General features: G+C 32.6%; 1 protein-coding gene across 1 annotated transcript in view; it reads left to right on the forward strand.

The window, feature by feature from the left end:
• The window catches only part of LOC137924860 (protein turtle homolog B-like), a 102218-nt gene extending 87678 nt beyond the window's left edge, over positions 1-14540 (forward strand). Inside the window, exons 14-22 of the mRNA XM_068768242.1 lie at positions 221-311; positions 1439-1552; positions 2734-2846; positions 3258-3441; positions 6125-6253; positions 9663-9752; positions 10571-10875; positions 13108-13330; positions 14449-14540. Of these exons, the coding sequence (XP_068624343.1) occupies positions 221-311; positions 1439-1552; positions 2734-2846; positions 3258-3441; positions 6125-6253; positions 9663-9752; positions 10571-10875; positions 13108-13330; positions 14449-14540 (1341 nt within the window). The remainder of the gene's footprint in view (positions 1-220; positions 312-1438; positions 1553-2733; positions 2847-3257; positions 3442-6124; positions 6254-9662; positions 9753-10570; positions 10876-13107; positions 13331-14448) is intronic.
• Positions 14541-18622: the final 4082 nt, after the last annotated feature.

Here is an 18622-nt window from a genome sequence, read left to right on the forward strand (position 1 = left end):
ACTTAAACCGCTGTACCGCGCCTTGGATATGGGCGCCACAAGACGGGGACAGTATCGTTCGCTCCGTTCCATTAGTCTTCGCTTATGCTTTCTTTTCTTGCTACATTCCCTAAGGCGCGGTACAGCGGTTTCGGTAGCATTATAATAGTTACTTTTTACTATCTTGATCATTTTAGTGAGAGTGTATAAATATTAATTATTGGTAATTATTTCTTGTTAGAAACCGATGGCATACCGATGGTGGTTTAACAGCTCGACGCATAGCAAACGTGAACTCAAAACATCTGCAACGCACTCGTCTTACGAATTAGGTATGTTCAATTATTTTATTTCAACGTATACATTTATTCAGTTCCCATAAATCAACGTCAAATTGAAATCAGGTGATAACTAACCAAGCGGGTTATTCCAACAAATTTGTTAAAAAGTCAACGTGCTACATTTACAAAAATTGCTGGTTGGGGTGTCCACTATTATTTGCATTGATTAGAAGGTGTTAATCCGTCTGTTCTGAAATATCTCTTGTGCATATTGTCAATCGTCCCCCCCCCCCACCTGTGACTCAACATTTACATCTCTACACTCATATTTACTCTAACGTCCGAATTAGCTTGATCTATGGGTCATCTTGCGCATGTCGGTCTTTTAAAAGGAATAATTTTGTTTTTTAGGTAAAGACCAGCAGTAGATACGTGCAATGAACTGTTTAATTGGCCATAAGTTTAATTATAACTAAATAAAGGCTGAATTACAGTCAAATAGAAGAAAATTAGAAGTACATAACTATAAATCATGTAGCAAATTGATTCATGTAAAATAAATTTAAAAACATGCATACATACGTATATGTATTAAATATTTTTTTATTCTCCTCTATATCTAACATATGTGGGTTTTACAGACGTTATCAAATATAATAAAGGGTGTAAAGTACCTGGGAATGATTTCGCGTATCCCTTACATTGTGATAAAGATCGGGTGTTTTACAGGGGGAGTCCAGCGTTATCATTTTTTATGTCTGCGGTTCTTTCACAGAGTTTATTTTACTATCAATATATCTCCTGTGGATATTTCTTATAATTTATCTGTTAATTATTTTCTATTCTAATGATGTCACAATTAATATAATTTTACATGTGTTTATGAGTCGGCGATGCAATCAGTTGTTCTCATTCGATTGTTGATTTTAAATTATTGGAAGTAGAGGAAAATTTTGAGCCTCGTTCTTCTTGATGAAGACCATTGCAAGGGATAAGCCCTCCCTCAAAGATCACCAGTCCGGAGCTGCCTATATCCAGCGACTTCCGGCATCAGTCCACCTAATGGTGAGCCACGTAGCGTCTGTCAGCTTGTGGTCGCCACTCCAGAACTTTCGGCTCCAATGGTCATCAGTTGCACGAACGTTTATTCCTTATACATTAGAAATCTGTCTTAAAAGGTGTGCTGCAGTACGTTATAAGCAGCGTGGAAGACTACGGCTGGGTGCAATGTTCCAGTACAAACTCCGTTGGGGTTCAGATCGAGCCATGTCTGTTTCATATCCTACCAGCAGGTAAGTGAGATGGGGATAAATCTCCATCATTTATACTGTGTTTTGGTATCGTAAAATTTAAACTTATACATGCATATTTAAGAGGACATTTTACGAAGACAATTTTGAACGTTTTCTACATTTTCAGTCTCTTGGACAGACGTGTTACAATCATTCGCCATCTCTTTCTCACCTTTTAGGCGTACATATTTAAGGATGTTCCTGTGACTTCCATATTAAGCGCTTTTTGTAAAGTTTGGCTACTTCTCTATATTAAGCCATTCTCTTCTTTAGCAAGAATCGGGCCAAATCTGTACAAATTGGAGGATGAGCGATTACCGTGAGGAGTCGCTTCGATCTTGAGCTCCTAAAGAATATACTTTCAAAGTTTTAGCAGCAGATATAGCGCTGTGATAGACCTTAGCGTAACGGCCTTTGGCAAAAGATCCTAGTACAAATCAACCCTTTTACATTTATTTCCAATTAATCTGTATAAAGTGATCATTATGAAATATTCTACATTAATTAGTAGTACAAAGTCTGCAGGAACAGATAGTAAATAATAAATAAATTTAATTTGCAGTAAGATAGTTATTATTTCTGAAATCATTGATTTTTGGATAGAGTATACAATAATTGACAGCAAACGAATGAAAACCTTAATATATCTCCGTTCAACTTACCGGACCTCCTCAAGAAAAAATCTATGGCAGAATCTTTTGATGAGTTGGCCCGGCATATTGTCCTATACTTCAAGGCATTTAACGGTCTGTAGCGCTTGGACAGCGACTTGATATGAAATAATGCACCAATTAATGTATAATCGAGTAAAACTTCCAAATTGTATTGTTTATATGTATAACATTTACCTGTAATGAAAATAATGATAAAACGCAGTCGTGACCCGTAGCTGGGAGAAGAAAGATCCGTATCAAATAGCGGCAACTCTTTGCCAATTATCTGCATTTAGTATAAGCGAAAAAAATATTGAAAAAAAAAAACACTGGCGCTACAAATTAGAATTAATAAAAACAGAGCTATTATATATACATATAATATACATTCACTCATTTAAAGGTTTTACACCTATAACCAAAATCGTCTGTATGATCAAATGCGATACGTTTTTTTTTCAACCACATATTCATCGATTTAAGAATACTCAATAAGCCTTGTGATAATGTGACTTGTTGTGCGTATAGAGAAGCCGTCAAGCGTGAAGAGCTGTGAAGTAACGAATGTGACATTCGACTCGCTGTCTTTGAACTGCACGCCCGGCTACGACGGCGGGGTGCGGCAACGGTTTGTACTCGAGGTGAGCTTTATAAACAAATGACTTTCAGGGCATGTAACCTTTACATACATATATCTTTAAAGCTTATACTTACAAACAAGTCAATTTAAAGTGAAAAGATTGTCGTATTTTATTTAAAATCCTTATGGAGCACCTCTGTAGCACTGTGTCTGTTCCATATTTTTATTATCATTCTGTCTGTCTGTGTCCATACTTTGAAAATCTATATAAGTTTTTTTTTTGTTTTAAATGTTTTAGTTTTTTTTTAAATAAAACGAGATAAATAAGATGGACATACTACCTTGTTAAGGTTGTCGGAAGACGCCTTAAGCAGGCTTTCTGCCCATCTTATCGGGAATCTATTTAGAAGGCCTATGTCCAGCTGTTATGTTAATCTTAATTTCCACCATACATACAATTTTATTTCATCAGATATACGACACGGAGACAGGTTTACTTCTGCGCAACATAAGCAACGAAATTCCGGCTTTCGACGCATCGGACGTGTATTCCCGCGGACCGCTCACCCTGTCCGTTCGGGCACATAACGCCAAAGGCTCCAGTGACGCATTTATACTCGCCTGTACACTGCTCAAATATCCTGAGAGGAGAACGGGTATGTACGTAACAAGTAGGTACATTTGTAAAAGGTCCAATAGTTTTTATACTTTCGATGTAAGGCAAACATCGTGTGCGTTTTGCTTTGTGAGCCGAGTATTGTATATATCTACCAGGAAACGGATAATAGTTAGTTTAACAATAAGAATACAGCGTTACCACATATTATTTATTAATTCTGTTTTATGTTGGCCAACCGCAATTACTTCTATCTATCACTGTCTCTTCGAGCTCTTCTTAGCTCAACGAATCCGCTGGCTTGGTCACTTGGAGCGAATGGGATCGGATCGGAGCGTGAAGGTAGCGTACCTGGAAAAACCGAGGGGTCGAAGACCAGTGGGTAGACCCAGGTATCGCTGGATCGATCGCGTTGAGGCAGACTTGCGCGAATTGAATGTCAGCCAATGGCAGACGATGGCGCAAGATAGCGGAAAGTGGAAGTCTCTCGCTTCGGAGGCCAAGACCCACTTTGGGTCACTGAGCTAGCGGAGTAGTCTCACTCTCACTGTCTCTTGTTTTGTGTATCCATAATGGCCTTGCAATTTATTTAAGGTTTCGCACCACCGTCTATAGAATCTGCCTCTTTCCCTTATTACGTTGCCTCTAGGTGTACGCCATACAATGGAGGACTATGTCCACTTATCATTTAATTCTCTCAAAATGTAACGGGCTCATGGACATTTTAGATTTAGATTTCTACTTTTTGACACAGCATTTTCAATTTTTGCACAGGACTTTTCTCAAGTTCTGTGCCCTTTTATTGCCTAATTTTGAGTATCCAAGCATGCTTATTTCTATAGAGCAGAGTTTTCCAACGATTCACATCCCACAGGAGGGCCATTTGGAAATGGACTCGGCAATAGTTTAACTCTTTCGATCCAGGTCATTTAAATACAGTGTTAGATATTAGCAAATTCTTAAATAATTAAGAATGATACATAGAGGGACATAAGAATATTAGAACGGCTAAATTGGGGCGTGGCACACAAAAAGGTAGGGAACCTCTGCCACAGATCGTTGACAAGTTCTAAGTTTATGGAGGAGTTTATTTATGCCCTTATTAGTAGTCTTCATTCTATTTATATTGTAATTATTCTGTTTTCGTACTTCTATGTTAAATTCTAGATCTTTTTCAATTCGAAACTACCAATTGTACTTCTGTGTTATTATTATATTTTTTGTATCTTGCTTAAATGTACAATATAGTGTATTAAGATTATTATGCGAATTAAAAAAGTTGTATGGTATAAAGAGTAATTAAAACTGACGGTGTCTATTAAAAATCGTCATTTTATATGATGTATGAAGTACAGTCAATTTTGAATTTAAATTTTTTGAATTTAGAATTTCGAATTCCGAACCTGGCAGTAAAATTTGAGCAAAATTTTATTTATTAATAGGTATTTCTTCTTCGTCGCTCTTTCATGACTGTCGAGTGTCGTGGTCTAGAGTGTTTCTCTTATCATCTTTTTAAAACTATTCTATTTTGTGAAATTTTTACGAATCTGTGCAAGGTGGTGTTGCAAGCTTTTAATATTGCGTCAGTTCAGCGATTAGGTATTATCCGCTTACCCTTTTACCCTCTAAATGGCCGACAACTATTAGCTTCTCTATATTATACGTGCTCCTACATGTAATGTGGCCTAAGTGATAGATAATTTTACGCAAGCACGATCTGGATTGTCAGGTCTTTATTCTGACCTCTTTCATGATTAATACGCATTTAAATGTAAATTACAATAAAGTACTGCCTTTTCGAAGGTGCGTATCAAGGTATTAATTAATATTTATTCCATTGTTTTTAATATTAATATTTCCGAACACAAACTTTTTCATAACATGAAATGTTTTGATTAAATTTACTTTTTATAATAAACAACAGTGTTAATATTTTCAAGGGTTTATTGTTATGTAATATTAATATTGCGAATACATTAAAGCATTCAGTTTAAATAGAACAAACATACAAGTGCAGTAAATTATTAATACAACATACGCTTAAATGGAACCATATTCATCATGTGTATTTTAACGAAAATATGGTACAAAATCTATAGTAAAATAAGAACAAACATTCATATAAACAAGCATACATAATAGTGACTTGATAAACGTCTTATTGTTAAATGACAACAGGCCATTTATAGAAATCTGAATCGGGGTAGATACCCAGTGGTGGGCGTCCTGTGGCTGATGATAGTGATTTCCGCAGATGTAACATTAGTGTCACCAATCAAAATAACAACACAATAAAGAATTTTACAACTTTTTAAATGACTTATCTAAAAATAATTTTACAAATAAATAAATTTGCAATTTTTCTTAAGGCGCAATTGATTTAATTAACAAAAATATGTTTATTGAAAAACTGCAAATAAAAGTAAAAAATATGTATGTTGAATTTAAATATTTATATAAATACATCTATTGAAACTTTAGATATAGTGACATTTTGCTTCTATGTAAACACATCCTTACCTCTTAAATAATGAGATTAGTTATATATATTGTAGCACCATAATGCCACCGAAACTGCTGTACAGCGCAGCGTGGAAGGGCTGACACTCCCCCTCCCTTCACTCCGCTTATACCTAAGGCTCGGTACAGCAGTTTCAGTAGCACTTTATTAGTTCTATTTGGGTTTTATAGTAAAGTTTTATCATTACAATGCGATTCTATAGCCCAAGTTCCTGTTCGAGTCGAGTTGACGACGTTGCTGGTGACTGTGCTGATTGCCATGGGGCTGTTCGCGGTAACGGCTGCTGTGTCGGCGACGATGTGCTACTGCAAGTACTTCGGCAAGAACAGAGGTACGTTTACAGTCCTGCTGTAACGCTATATTTTATATAAGAAGTATACAGGCAAATATATGAATGTGATATATCTGTCGTCGTTGTCCGTCAAACAACAGGCACCCACTGGCTGTATAACAGTGTCCATCATGCGGTAGCAATATCACGTCACACGAACTCGTGCGTGTATTTTTTTAGGGCCCCCGCTATTGGGGACCTTTTTGGGGATTTAATTGGGAACAGAGTTTTGTTTATCTTAATATTTTTTCACTTGAATTTTTATTTTCGTTCTCGTCTTTCATAGTACACAATATCTTTTTTCCCTCCTGTCATTTTACCATTCCATCTTCCTTTCTTAATCATTCCATTCCTTTCGCACATTCTCAAACACGTCAGTTATCTATTTATATTACAGTATCACAATTTTAATTGGTTTAAATGTTTTCTCGTGTACATCAATTTTATCACGGATTTATTTTTTTCAACATCAATGAATCTATTTTATTAACTTTACAATGTTTTATCCATCTATGTTTTGTTCCTTTCTATTGCATATTGTGTAACTTTCCTAAAGAAATTGAGGACGCACTCTCTCTCATCCTTCTCGATTATAATGGAGGCAAGTGTTGCCTTCTCTATATTTTTGCCTAGCCGGCATTCGGTCTCATGCGTGTATTGCACGGACGAGACTCAAGATGCGAAACACTGTGAAAACCTCTCACGATTTATTATGAAAAATCTATTACCACGTTAGATGGCGTAACGAGGTTTGGATGTCGTTTTTACGTATTAATACCATGATTTCATCCTTATCTTATTTCAGAGCGAACACCTTTTCTTCTTGGAACCTGTCGTATTTATATGATGGGCATAATTGTAGCTGGTCTCGACATAAAATGTTAATCAGCCGTATTACTGTTTTGAATTTGATCTCTATCTTGATAGAAATTAGTCATATAAACATTATTTACATTCGTAAATAGTTGTTGATTAAATTTTTGTTCATTATCTAACTTTCGCTATTGTAATGGGTGCGAGGAGTATTTACTGTTTTTAATTCGTACTCAACCTGTGTATAACGTCGACTGTACTTCATTACGGCAGCAGTATTATTACTATTACCGCGTATGTACGTAGCAGACCAGTGTCCAATGTAAGGTACATAAAATGATCGCACGTCGTTTCACTTCAAAATCAATACACAACAAAAGTGAACTTTATCTACAGTAACAACATGTGTATTTTTTGAATTTAGAATAGAATAGAAACGTCTTTATATGATCTACAAAATAATTACGAATCTTATAACATGTAATAGAGTAATAAATGAAACTGGTAGATGTTGTACTTTTTCAATTGGCAACACTGTGTCGACTAAGAGAAGAGCTGACAGCATATGTTGTTGAGCGTTAAACAAAACACTGCGACAGCGCTGTTCTTCCGTCAGTACCATATTTATGAGGTTCTAAGGTCTCACGGCAGTACATACAGTTTAAAACATTGTTTGTTGTTTTGTCCTTTTGTTGTGTAATGTACGTAATAATATATACATAGCTTGCTTCTAATATAGTGATTTATGTTTGCGTACGAGTAAAAGCGTGGAAAAAAATAATTACTTATAAGTAAAAATAAGATAAGACAAAATTCATTTATTCATAATTGGAATTTAAAAGAATTCTTATTTTATTGCGTTACCTCGCGGAAGTCCATCCTAACTGAGAAAGGGAACTGGACTAATATATAGCTACTTCCGCTATGAATAACGGAGGTAGCTATATATTAGTCTCTTTATTAGAACATTATTTTGGACTCTTATATGCTTCGCAAAGTGGTTTAGTTGTGGAGAAGAAACAGGAAGAAATTCCATAACAATACATCTTAATAGATATTAATTAAAATGTTTGGTTACCAACTTAGTTATTTAAGTACGTAATGATATTGTTTAATGTTATTTTATTGTTGGTGCAAAATAATAAATGTTATAAGCGATCCAGGGTTTTATAAGTAGATAATTTAAAAAAAATTCGAACCAAAATATATTAAAGATAATAATTTTTTGTAATGACGTTTTCCTTTTGCCGCATACGTTGCGGCAGTCGTAAAATGTCGCCTCAAATAAAAATATATGCGTACTCATATTCCAATAAAGACGTCAGGTCGTATTTATAATTTACTGCCAGCGAAGATGATTGCCGAATGTGATGTCGTAACTCATCTGCCGCTGTTTATGATGCACACGTTTTTAGATTATGATGGACATAAAATTAGATGCGCCGGAATCGAATTTCGATTTTTGGTTGACATTAAATACAACTTAAGGTGACCACACGTTTTTTTATTAATTAAAACTATGTTAATTATTTACTATATGTAATATGATGTATGTCATACTATTGCGATACACAATTAGATCAATGTATTTTTTTTTAATGTATACGGATTTTTGAGTCGTGACCACGAATTGGTAGGCGCGACGTAGATAGGACTGACGGGTTCGTTATAGATGTTGGAAGTCTTTGAATGCGGGCAGTGCAACACCGTTCATCATAGCGATGTTTGAGGAGGCTTATATTTTGTTTACATGTAGCTTTTTAATTTTTAGTTTCTTTTTTTTTGTTATCGTCTTTTAACCCTTTCGTTACTAACGCCGGAGTTAGACGGCATCCACCTTGTAATGTGGGCTTATGTGTAGATCACTGTTATAAGATTTATTACAGCCAAATAAATTACTAAGAATTATCTTAACTTCTATTTATAATTAATATACCAGTGAAATCTTTATATATGTAACACAAATGAGAAAATTCGAACATCAGCTTACCGCCATACAATGTGCTCACTTCGCGGCGCACATGCCCGGTTCAGTAGCGTCAATTCGGCGGAACGGACTGCCGTAAGAAAAGGGTTATCTTGCGCAAGCGCAGTAGGGCATGATGGTCCACGAAGACAGACAACCTTGTAGAGATTGTCGGAAGACGGATACTGGCTGCTTTCAACCAATACTATTGGAAATGTGTTGGAGAGGCCTGTGGTCGAAATGATGATGGTGATGAACCTATAATAATAAAGTAGCCCAAGTTTATTCTAGTTTTTTTTATCAAATTATGATAATTGGCATTCCTATCTTGAAGCATGCAAGTATATCGTAGTGTTGATTCAAAATTAGAAACGCATTTAAGATATTGATGTCGAAAAACTTGATAACATTTGTAGTGGATTCTCAGATCAACACTTTTGAAACTTTCGTAGTTTTATTTTGAAAATTAAGGATGTCATTATAATGAAGTTCAATTTGTTTCCTTACGTATATAAATAACAAATCTCAAATATGAATTTAAAATTTTCTCATAAAACAGCCGTAATTTTCAAATGTTTCGAGGACTCATGATTATTTAATGTATATTTTTAATTTATTGTTCTCTTTTAGAAAACAATGAAAAAGCTAAGAGGCCTCAAGACGACACTTCCGACGTATTACTGGCGAGTTTGAAAAAAACGGAGAGTAATGATAGCGTGGGTGAGTATATGGTTCATTTATTTACTTTTAATGTTTTGTCGTCACAGTGTTGCTAATTGTAAAAGCCCTATATCTGCAAATTTTATTCATTACTATTTTATTTGTACTTATTTATGGGACTCAATGACTGGTGTTGATCAAATAAAGATTTAATTTATTCACTCATTAATGATGTAATAAGTTATATCATTTAATTATAAAAACAAAATAAATCATGTGTACCTGAGACTACTTCATCGAGCTAGCAAATATTTCTCTGAACAATATATACACCTTTATTATACGATCACAGAAAATATCCATTACTAGATTAAAAAAAATATCAAAGAACTTTCGTGTACCAAGGATTATTGCATTGTAAATGACTTTATATAAGATAGCACACCTTTGGGATGATGTGTTTACTTCAAGCTATTGTAATGTTTATTAAATAAGTAGTCCTATGTATTACTTTATGTATCGTCCAACTGTTTTTTTTTTGCCCATTCCTCTCAGGTGAAGGCATTTATCATTCCAACAGGTCGTCGAATCATCTCAATGTACACAAGATATATATATATATATATATATATATATACATACATATATATATATAGATATATATATATATATAGATATGTACATATATATATATATATAGATATTTATACATATATATGTATAGATATATACATATATATATATATATATATATTAAATAGGAATTTTATCTATTAAGTTATATTACTTATGACATTTTTAAATTGTGACATTCAAATGTTTATATAAATACATATGCACTATTTATTAATGATCATTTTCTATTGTATTTCTTGCAGATAAAAACCCCGATATAATACCGATAAAATCAAAAATTACCGACAACTGCTCCATTAATTCTCATCGGCCTTTAATGTCCAAAACAAATCTTGACAAGTTCGAGCCATCTAACTTTGACAGTTTCCATTCTCTACCTGCCAGTAGTCAGTACGATCATACCAAGTACCGCGTACCAATTGCGTACCAGCAAAGCCTGGCGCCAATGCCAAACCTGGGACCAAACGTTTGCTGGCAGCCGTGCGATAACGTTTACGAAGACTGGTTGAGATATAAAAATGCGTTGCCATTGGATACAAGTGATTTGGTGAGTTGAAAACTATTTTTATTTTTAAAACAAACATACACATGTAAGAGTTTTAAAGTTAATTGGTTCGGAATGATTTGCTTAACCCTTAATAGCCTAGAGTTTCAATTTTTGATACCAATCTTTTAAACCGAATGTTCACATTACTGTTAGTTTTTTATAGGCTAGCTGTACGAATTTTACTGTTGTGTAGTATTCTTTCCAACGAAATTTAAGAAAAATCTATTTTTCCTTCATCTAGACCCTTAAGCAAACACATTAATATTAAAAATTAATTAATATTAAAATCACTTTCGTAAATCAGGCTATTAAGAGTTAAACTATTTTTTAACATCTTCAGTAAACTTGTTGGTTAAAAGTGGCAATCCTATACAATCAACGCACAAAGTGTGAATCAAGATTGTATTCCGCGAATCGAACCCGAGACTTATGATCGCAAATCTCAGACCTGTACCGCTGTTTGTGACCTGCGTTTTAATCTCATTATTATTTCTTTCATATATACAACAATCAATGGCATCACACGTCTATTATTAATTTTTTCTACGACATATTTGTCTTATTACAAGTGTTTATTCTTTTATTGCAAATATCATTGTTTACCTTGGTTATAAAAACAAAATCAAACTCATCTATAATTTAAATTTACTTTGTTTTGATTCCATCAATATACAGTTTATTCTTTTTTGGGTTGTCTTAAACAAACCGTTTAATTTTTATCCTATTCTCTTTAATGTTGTGTAAACATTGTTATTGAGTTAATGTTGCGTGTAAATATCTACTCTGGCGAAAGAGGGAAGAGTTACGTAATTTTGGCTTATATTTTTGTTCTATATTCGTGAGTTTGATTTAACATAATTTTTATTTGGGACATATTAAAATTAAGGTCGAGTGTCGTAAATAGTATTTTAGTAGTAAAATATCGATTAAATTAAAATGATAATCACAAATATTTTATCTTCCGATTCAAGACTGTATATATACATAGAGCTGCCTTGGCCTGGCGTGCCTTCAGTGTTTCAGTAATTTCAGAATTATTTATTCAGTGGTAGGTTGACATCAATAGAGGTCTGTCAAAACTATGTGTATTAATATTAAACTAAAGGAAAATAAATGTAAAAATCAAACATAAAAGAAAATGTAAATGTAGGATCCTGCAGAGGTAATGGAAATGAGGCGATGTACGAAAGGAAAGGTAAGAAAATGAATGCAAGATATTGTGAATGCAAAAAAAGAGAAACGAATAGAATATATTAAATATGAGAGAAGTATGACAATAATAATATTCAGTGACAATTATTAATTATATAAATAGGCTTTGTTTTACCATGGTAGGGGGAAAGAGAAATCCTTAAAGACGGGCGCCTTTAAAAAACTGTTTTTTTGCGTTCGTTTGATTTTAAGTCTCAAATTTTCTACAACCACGGCATTATGTCACTTTGAGATCCTATATGTTATAGATCAATTTAAATAAAATTGGAAAAATATGTCTTGAACTTTCATATAAAACGCGGAGAAACGTTTCTCAACCTATTACATAATCTGAATTCATATTATATCAAATAATAAAGTTTGTTGATATAATATCAAACGCTTGTGTGTCGTCATTGTTGTGCAGATATCCCTCGCGTACCCGGCTTTTATTTCCTCATCCCAATGGCTTCTCTAATCTCGAATTCGCTCTAGAAAACTTCTAGGGTTGCACGAAGATTGATTTCATTTCAATTGCGATTTATCGTCAAACATTTACGAGAACATTTTTCTTATTCAGAGCATTATTGAAGTTTTGATATCACATACATTATACAGAATTTAAAAAAGCGTGCTACTGCTTAGTTCAATCGATTTATATACAGGATGATTGGTTACATATGTAAAATATTTAAGTACTTTTTTCTCTCAGTGGTTACTGGCCTGTTGTATTCCAATTAAAAAAAATGTTATATATTACAGGGTGGTCACTTTACACAGGATGTTTGAAATCAAGAGGTTAAAAACGCTTTTTTACTATATTATCTTTTTTAATATATTACGATTTTATTTTAAAAAGTATGATTTTTTGATAGGTTGTAAATCTAAATCTAAAAATATATATTTTCACTCATTTATCACTTTTAAACTTGTACGCCTGGAAGCAGTCATGCTATATATAGATAAATTATATAATTCTATTGTGAATTGTACCAATACTTTTATGTTTTGATATTGTCTCAAAAATAAATTTATTTATAGTTACCTCTGGAACAACTGCGTCCGCCTGAGGAGTATCTCCCTCCACCTTTAGTGTACAGCGACGCGTTACGCAAGAGCAGCATATCACAGCTACACGAGCTCGAAAGGTACATGCCGCGGGGCTTGCGTGACCCGCGCGTCCCCAACGTACGGGTCAGTACGGAGAACAACAGCGTGTATTATAAACACGAAGACTATAACACTTCACGACCGGGAAGCAATCGTAAGTTTTATTTTACTTATTAAGATTAAAGTTGGAAATGCCATTTCTTACCGATCACATTGGAAGTAGGAGGCCTAAGTACTGCAATACCTACAAACAGAAGGCCGTTAAAGCCTTACCGGGAGGGAAAACCACGGACTGGGAAGCACAAAGTAGAACGTCCACCCACAAGGTCAACAGACGACCGTGTTAAAATTATTGGAGGCCGCTCAAACCTCACAAAACCAGTCCTATTGCAAATCTCTGGGAAAGGCTTATGTCCAGCGGTGGTCGTCTTATGTCTGAAATTATGATGATGATGACCGCCTAAAGAAGTTCACCAATTTTTGCGAACATAAAACAAAATAGTGAAACAGAAATATATATGATAATGCTTTGGGTGCAGCATCGAAACTGCTTTTACTTGCGCGGGCCGCACTGCAATCCCATACGGGCCACTGGCTGCCGACCCCTGACTTAAACTATTATAAATGTTACAGTCGAGCCATAGGTTTCCTCTCAGAAAGACGGCAGGAGACTAAACACAAATAATAACTTTAAACCATTATCTTAGGACATATAGATAGAGTTTATGTTAGTGGAATAAAATATAATATCACACGTCGATTGTGTGAACTTTGTGTTGTCCGTCGTCAAAATATCATTTTGGTGTCGCAATAGACACATCTATTTCTGTTCACCAAAGGGATAATTTTCAAAGAGATGTATTTATAAATATATTTTTAATTTTATTTGTTGGCCTGTTAATGTATCTAATAAGTTTTAATTAATAAGATTAATTCTAAATGGTTGGTTTATTTATTTGATGATGATTTATTTATTTATTTGATTAAGGATTTTAATTCAAATATCAGACAGACAACTTTGTAAAATTTAAAAGATGCAGGCTGTTTCTAACTAGTATTGGAAATCTTTCGGGGGAGGCGTATATTTAGTTAGTAAAGGTCCTTTTTTTCGCCGTTTTATTACCTATGACGTCATCAAACTAAAATTAAAACTAAATTTTATAGGCAAGAAATGTAATTATGATAGTTTTAATATGGTCCTTTATAAGATATTATTGAGTCTAATGAAATGTCTATTGAATCTATAATTGAAATGTGATATTTATTTTTTAGCAATCTCGCCTAAAAAAAGACCAACGAAGGACACAAAAACGGCCACCAGACACGTGGAAACTGGAACGGAGCCCGGAGAAATGACGGAATAAATACTAAATATTTATTCAGTACTTTCACAACTTGATTATAGTACTTAATGTTAAAAATGTACTTAGTATATTCGCGAGTAAACATATGTTACATTACGATCGGTAATTGTGCGCTGATTCATATAAATCTACAGGGTGTTTATTATCGTATGTACAGTCTATTACAGAAGAGCAGATTAAATTTTATATATCGTGTTCATTGCATATATGTTCATTTAATAGAGTTAATATAGTATTGTTTATGATGTTTACTTTAAACAATTATTCATGAAAAATAAATTGTTTGTCAATTTTTTAAAATAAATCCTTCTGTATAATATATTAGTCTTATTTTAAATATTTCTAATATATTTTTCAGCCTATTGTTACCAATTTTTAATTAAGAGTGTTAGAAAATTAGTTACTTTATTTTTTTTTTACTTAATATAAGTGGACCATAATAATTGTGTAAATTTTTATTTATAATTTAATTATAGTTTTTGTATAATTTATTTTAATAAAATCGTCAAAGCCTGTTTTTCCTAGGTTAAGTGATTTTTAATTTTCAGTAAAATTTATAATTATCACCGGTCATTGTGAAGATCTTGAGGGCATCTAAGCCTCGCCGTGGATGGCTATCAGCTAATATGATGATGAACAGATGGCTGCTGTCACCTTAAGATTTGGAGTCCAGACCATAGACTGGCAAACGGAAAATTACCAGAAAATATCTTAAGTCAATTGAACATAACATTTTATTTGCATAAATTAATGTTTTTTATTAAATATTTACGAAGATAGTTTTTCTATAATTTCTTTATCTTGGATAAAATACATATATTAAAGTTTATTTACGTGAAAAAATGTACATGTGATTACAGAAATGTTTAGAAATTATTATTGAATATAAACATGTTAAAGTAAAACGAACAGTAACGTATTTTTGCTCGTGACTGTACAATACGAGACTGTATACAAAGTCGTACGAAAGTTATTTGTGATTTAAGCTCTATAAATTCAAATTGAAATGTAAAATTATCGAGAAATTAATTAAAGTTTGTTAATAAGTAATTACTTTGTTTTATTTGTTTGCAATGTAATGTAACATTTGGTAAATAAAGTTGATCGTGCTGATTTAGACTGCTTTAGTTTTAACTTTTTCTTAAAGAATTTTGTTTTTTAAATCTAATAAATCCAAAACAAATCTAACTTTTTGAAATGACGCGGTTTAATAATAAGAATAAATATACAGTTTTACACGAATTTATTGTTCTAGCGCGAATCCCTAAATTTTTTTGATAACTATTTTGAGAGTATCATACAAAAACTTCTACATATTATTTCAAAATTCTATTTAATTCCAAATTTCAAAGGGTAATAAAATTTTTATTTGAAAAAAAATTCTTGTAATAAAACGAATTATTTTTGTTCAATAAATACTTATGTAATATGGATTTATTTTGATGACTGCATTTGCACGTTTTTTTCAAATATATTAAGATTTTTTCATTTTACACCATATTTATAGTTGTGGAACATTTTCAAATTTGGATTTTTTGCCTGCTTTTCTAATGGACGTGTCTACTGTATTAAAAAAGACTTAGGTGTATACATTTCAATTATTTTATCAAAACTTTTCTCATATTACACCAAAAGGAGGTTCAATACTTTAATTCAATAGTTTTTTATGATGAGGAATCCCACCCATAAAATAATCCTATGTTGTTAAAAGTGCATGGTCATGATGTCTAAATAACAACGTCAGTAAGGAGTGTGGTACATAGGACATTCCACAATCATCAGTTACTAGCTGAGTTATTTATTTTGTTCTAGAATAATTTATAATTAATGAGGATTACATTATCCTGTTTTGCGTGACGTTATAACAAGAAAAAGTACACTGTAAATTATGGCTGTAAAGCCAGGCCCTGGAAGAGTTAAATTATTAAAGTCGAATCATTTATGCAGCTAAGTGTCCCTCTGTGGGAATACAATTCAATGTGTTACCGGCTGCCATCTGGTACTGAATAGTGAAACTTCATGTACTTTATGTTGATATTCTTAGTTAAACAAGTTCATTTTGGGGTTGTATTTAACTAGGAAATTTTGGCTTGTAATAAATTAATTATATCTTTATTCAAATAGACATTTACATGCGCCTTTGTTTAACCAATTATTTTAGCATTATAAGTAGTAACCTACCATCGGATTGCAACGCTGATCTGTTAATAATAGCCGGCCAGTAATTCAACAGTCGCTCTTTTAAATGAAATTTAACAATTTTTCATGTGTACATTATAATATCAATCACGTAACGATCAGTTAAAACCTTTTAAGTTCTATAATAAAGTTTATTTAATTTTTTACTCTTGATTTTATATTTTAAACTAAGAAAAGGAAGTTTTAAGATATCTTGGAACTTTATTATATATGCCTACACATAGAATCATGAATGATTTGTTAACTTTTTGAACGCAAAATTTCGACGCTACGAATAAATTTTTATTTCTTGTATTTATAACGTGTCTGTCACAATTTTTATATAACATTTTAAATGATAGCGCATAAATAATATATTATTTAAAATGTTATAATTGTTTTCATTGTTTCTATAGCTATGTGATAAAAGGCATCCTGTGGAAACCATAACTATATCCATATCTGTTTGAAAATAAAGATTCTAAAGATTCTTTCTGTTTTTGTAAAAATACATTTAGCTCGTTGCTAAGGATTTCGAGTCAATTGAACTTAGATGCTGGTAAGTTGACCATGTCTTGACGGTCTAACGACAGTAAGTCATATGGAATAGTAAAATTTAATTTGAACACAAAATATCTGTCATATTAGAGAGAAAAATTGTAAATTTCATTCGGGTGAGTACAAAACAGATCAGTTACACTATTTTTCTTTTATAAATTTGTAACCGTTCTGTTTATTGGCGTGTTATCGCTCTTTTTTATTTTTTAGTGGATAGATGGTGCTGTTTCCGTAATTGTTAAGTTTCTATTATAACATTATTAGTTAAATTCTTATTACACAATTAATTATTATTATATATGGCGGCTTCTTACCGGTAGGCCTATGCCGTGGTCGTACTTTTCTGAAATGATGATGATGATCACTGTTCACCGGCATATTCACGCTTTTTAACTAATCAAATCGAATGCGACCAAAATGAGAAATTTCGATGATAGACAAAGGCGTCTAAAATGATTCGCGATATGTAATGCAAATGTTTGTTATTGAATTATTTTTAACTTTCGTAAAATACCAATACTTCTTGTTTCTCTTAAAACAGACTCTGAAAAGAGGCTGTCTGACACGGAGAATTTTTTGCGTATATCCATCTGTCAATGATTGCACATAATTAACTAAATTAATTGGTATTATTTATTAAATTGGTAAAAATCATATGTCTATTATACTTATTATCCTGTTCCGGACGAACACAAATCCAAAAACACATAAATCATAGCTCAAAAGGGAAGAGTATACCTGTTTCCATTCACCCTGTATGAAATGGCTGAAATATGATTTTTTTCATTGAAATGCGACAGGCCAATAACTTTTTCCACCACAACCTGCAAGGACAGATAAAGCAACACTTACTTTTAAATGTAGTAACATTTAGAATTTTTTTTGCTGTTATGATTACGTTGTTAAATATTTCTAAAACTATTAATTTTTGTAAAGAGTGTACAATGCTTTAATTGCCAATAGGCGAGTATATATTCACCGCTTAAAAGATTTTACACCTACAATCAGCGTGATTGTGTAACATAAGGAAGCATTTACTTCAAGGAATGTTGACATTTAATTTTAACCTAAAATAACAATGCAAATCTAGTAAATACCTATTATTCAAACAATAGTCAAGCGCATTCCCGATATTGGGACGAATCAGTATCCTGGATGCTCATCCAGTATCGCCTCTTGAGACTACAAGGCACATTGGAATTAATTTGAAATCAAATTATTTAAGGTTATCGATGCATTTAAATTCAGTTACATATTCAATAATTAAACTAACTAACTAAAATATTTTATATATATTTTTTCACGTAGTTTTTAATTTAAAGACGCAAATAGATACGTATATAATA

This window comes from Battus philenor, unplaced genomic scaffold, assembly GCF_028537555.1.
Source record: "Battus philenor isolate CCGP_79_NKW_IND1 unplaced genomic scaffold, ilBatPhil1.0.hap1 SCAF_25, whole genome shotgun sequence".
Classification (NCBI taxonomy): domain Eukaryota; kingdom Metazoa; phylum Arthropoda; class Insecta; order Lepidoptera; family Papilionidae; genus Battus; species Battus philenor.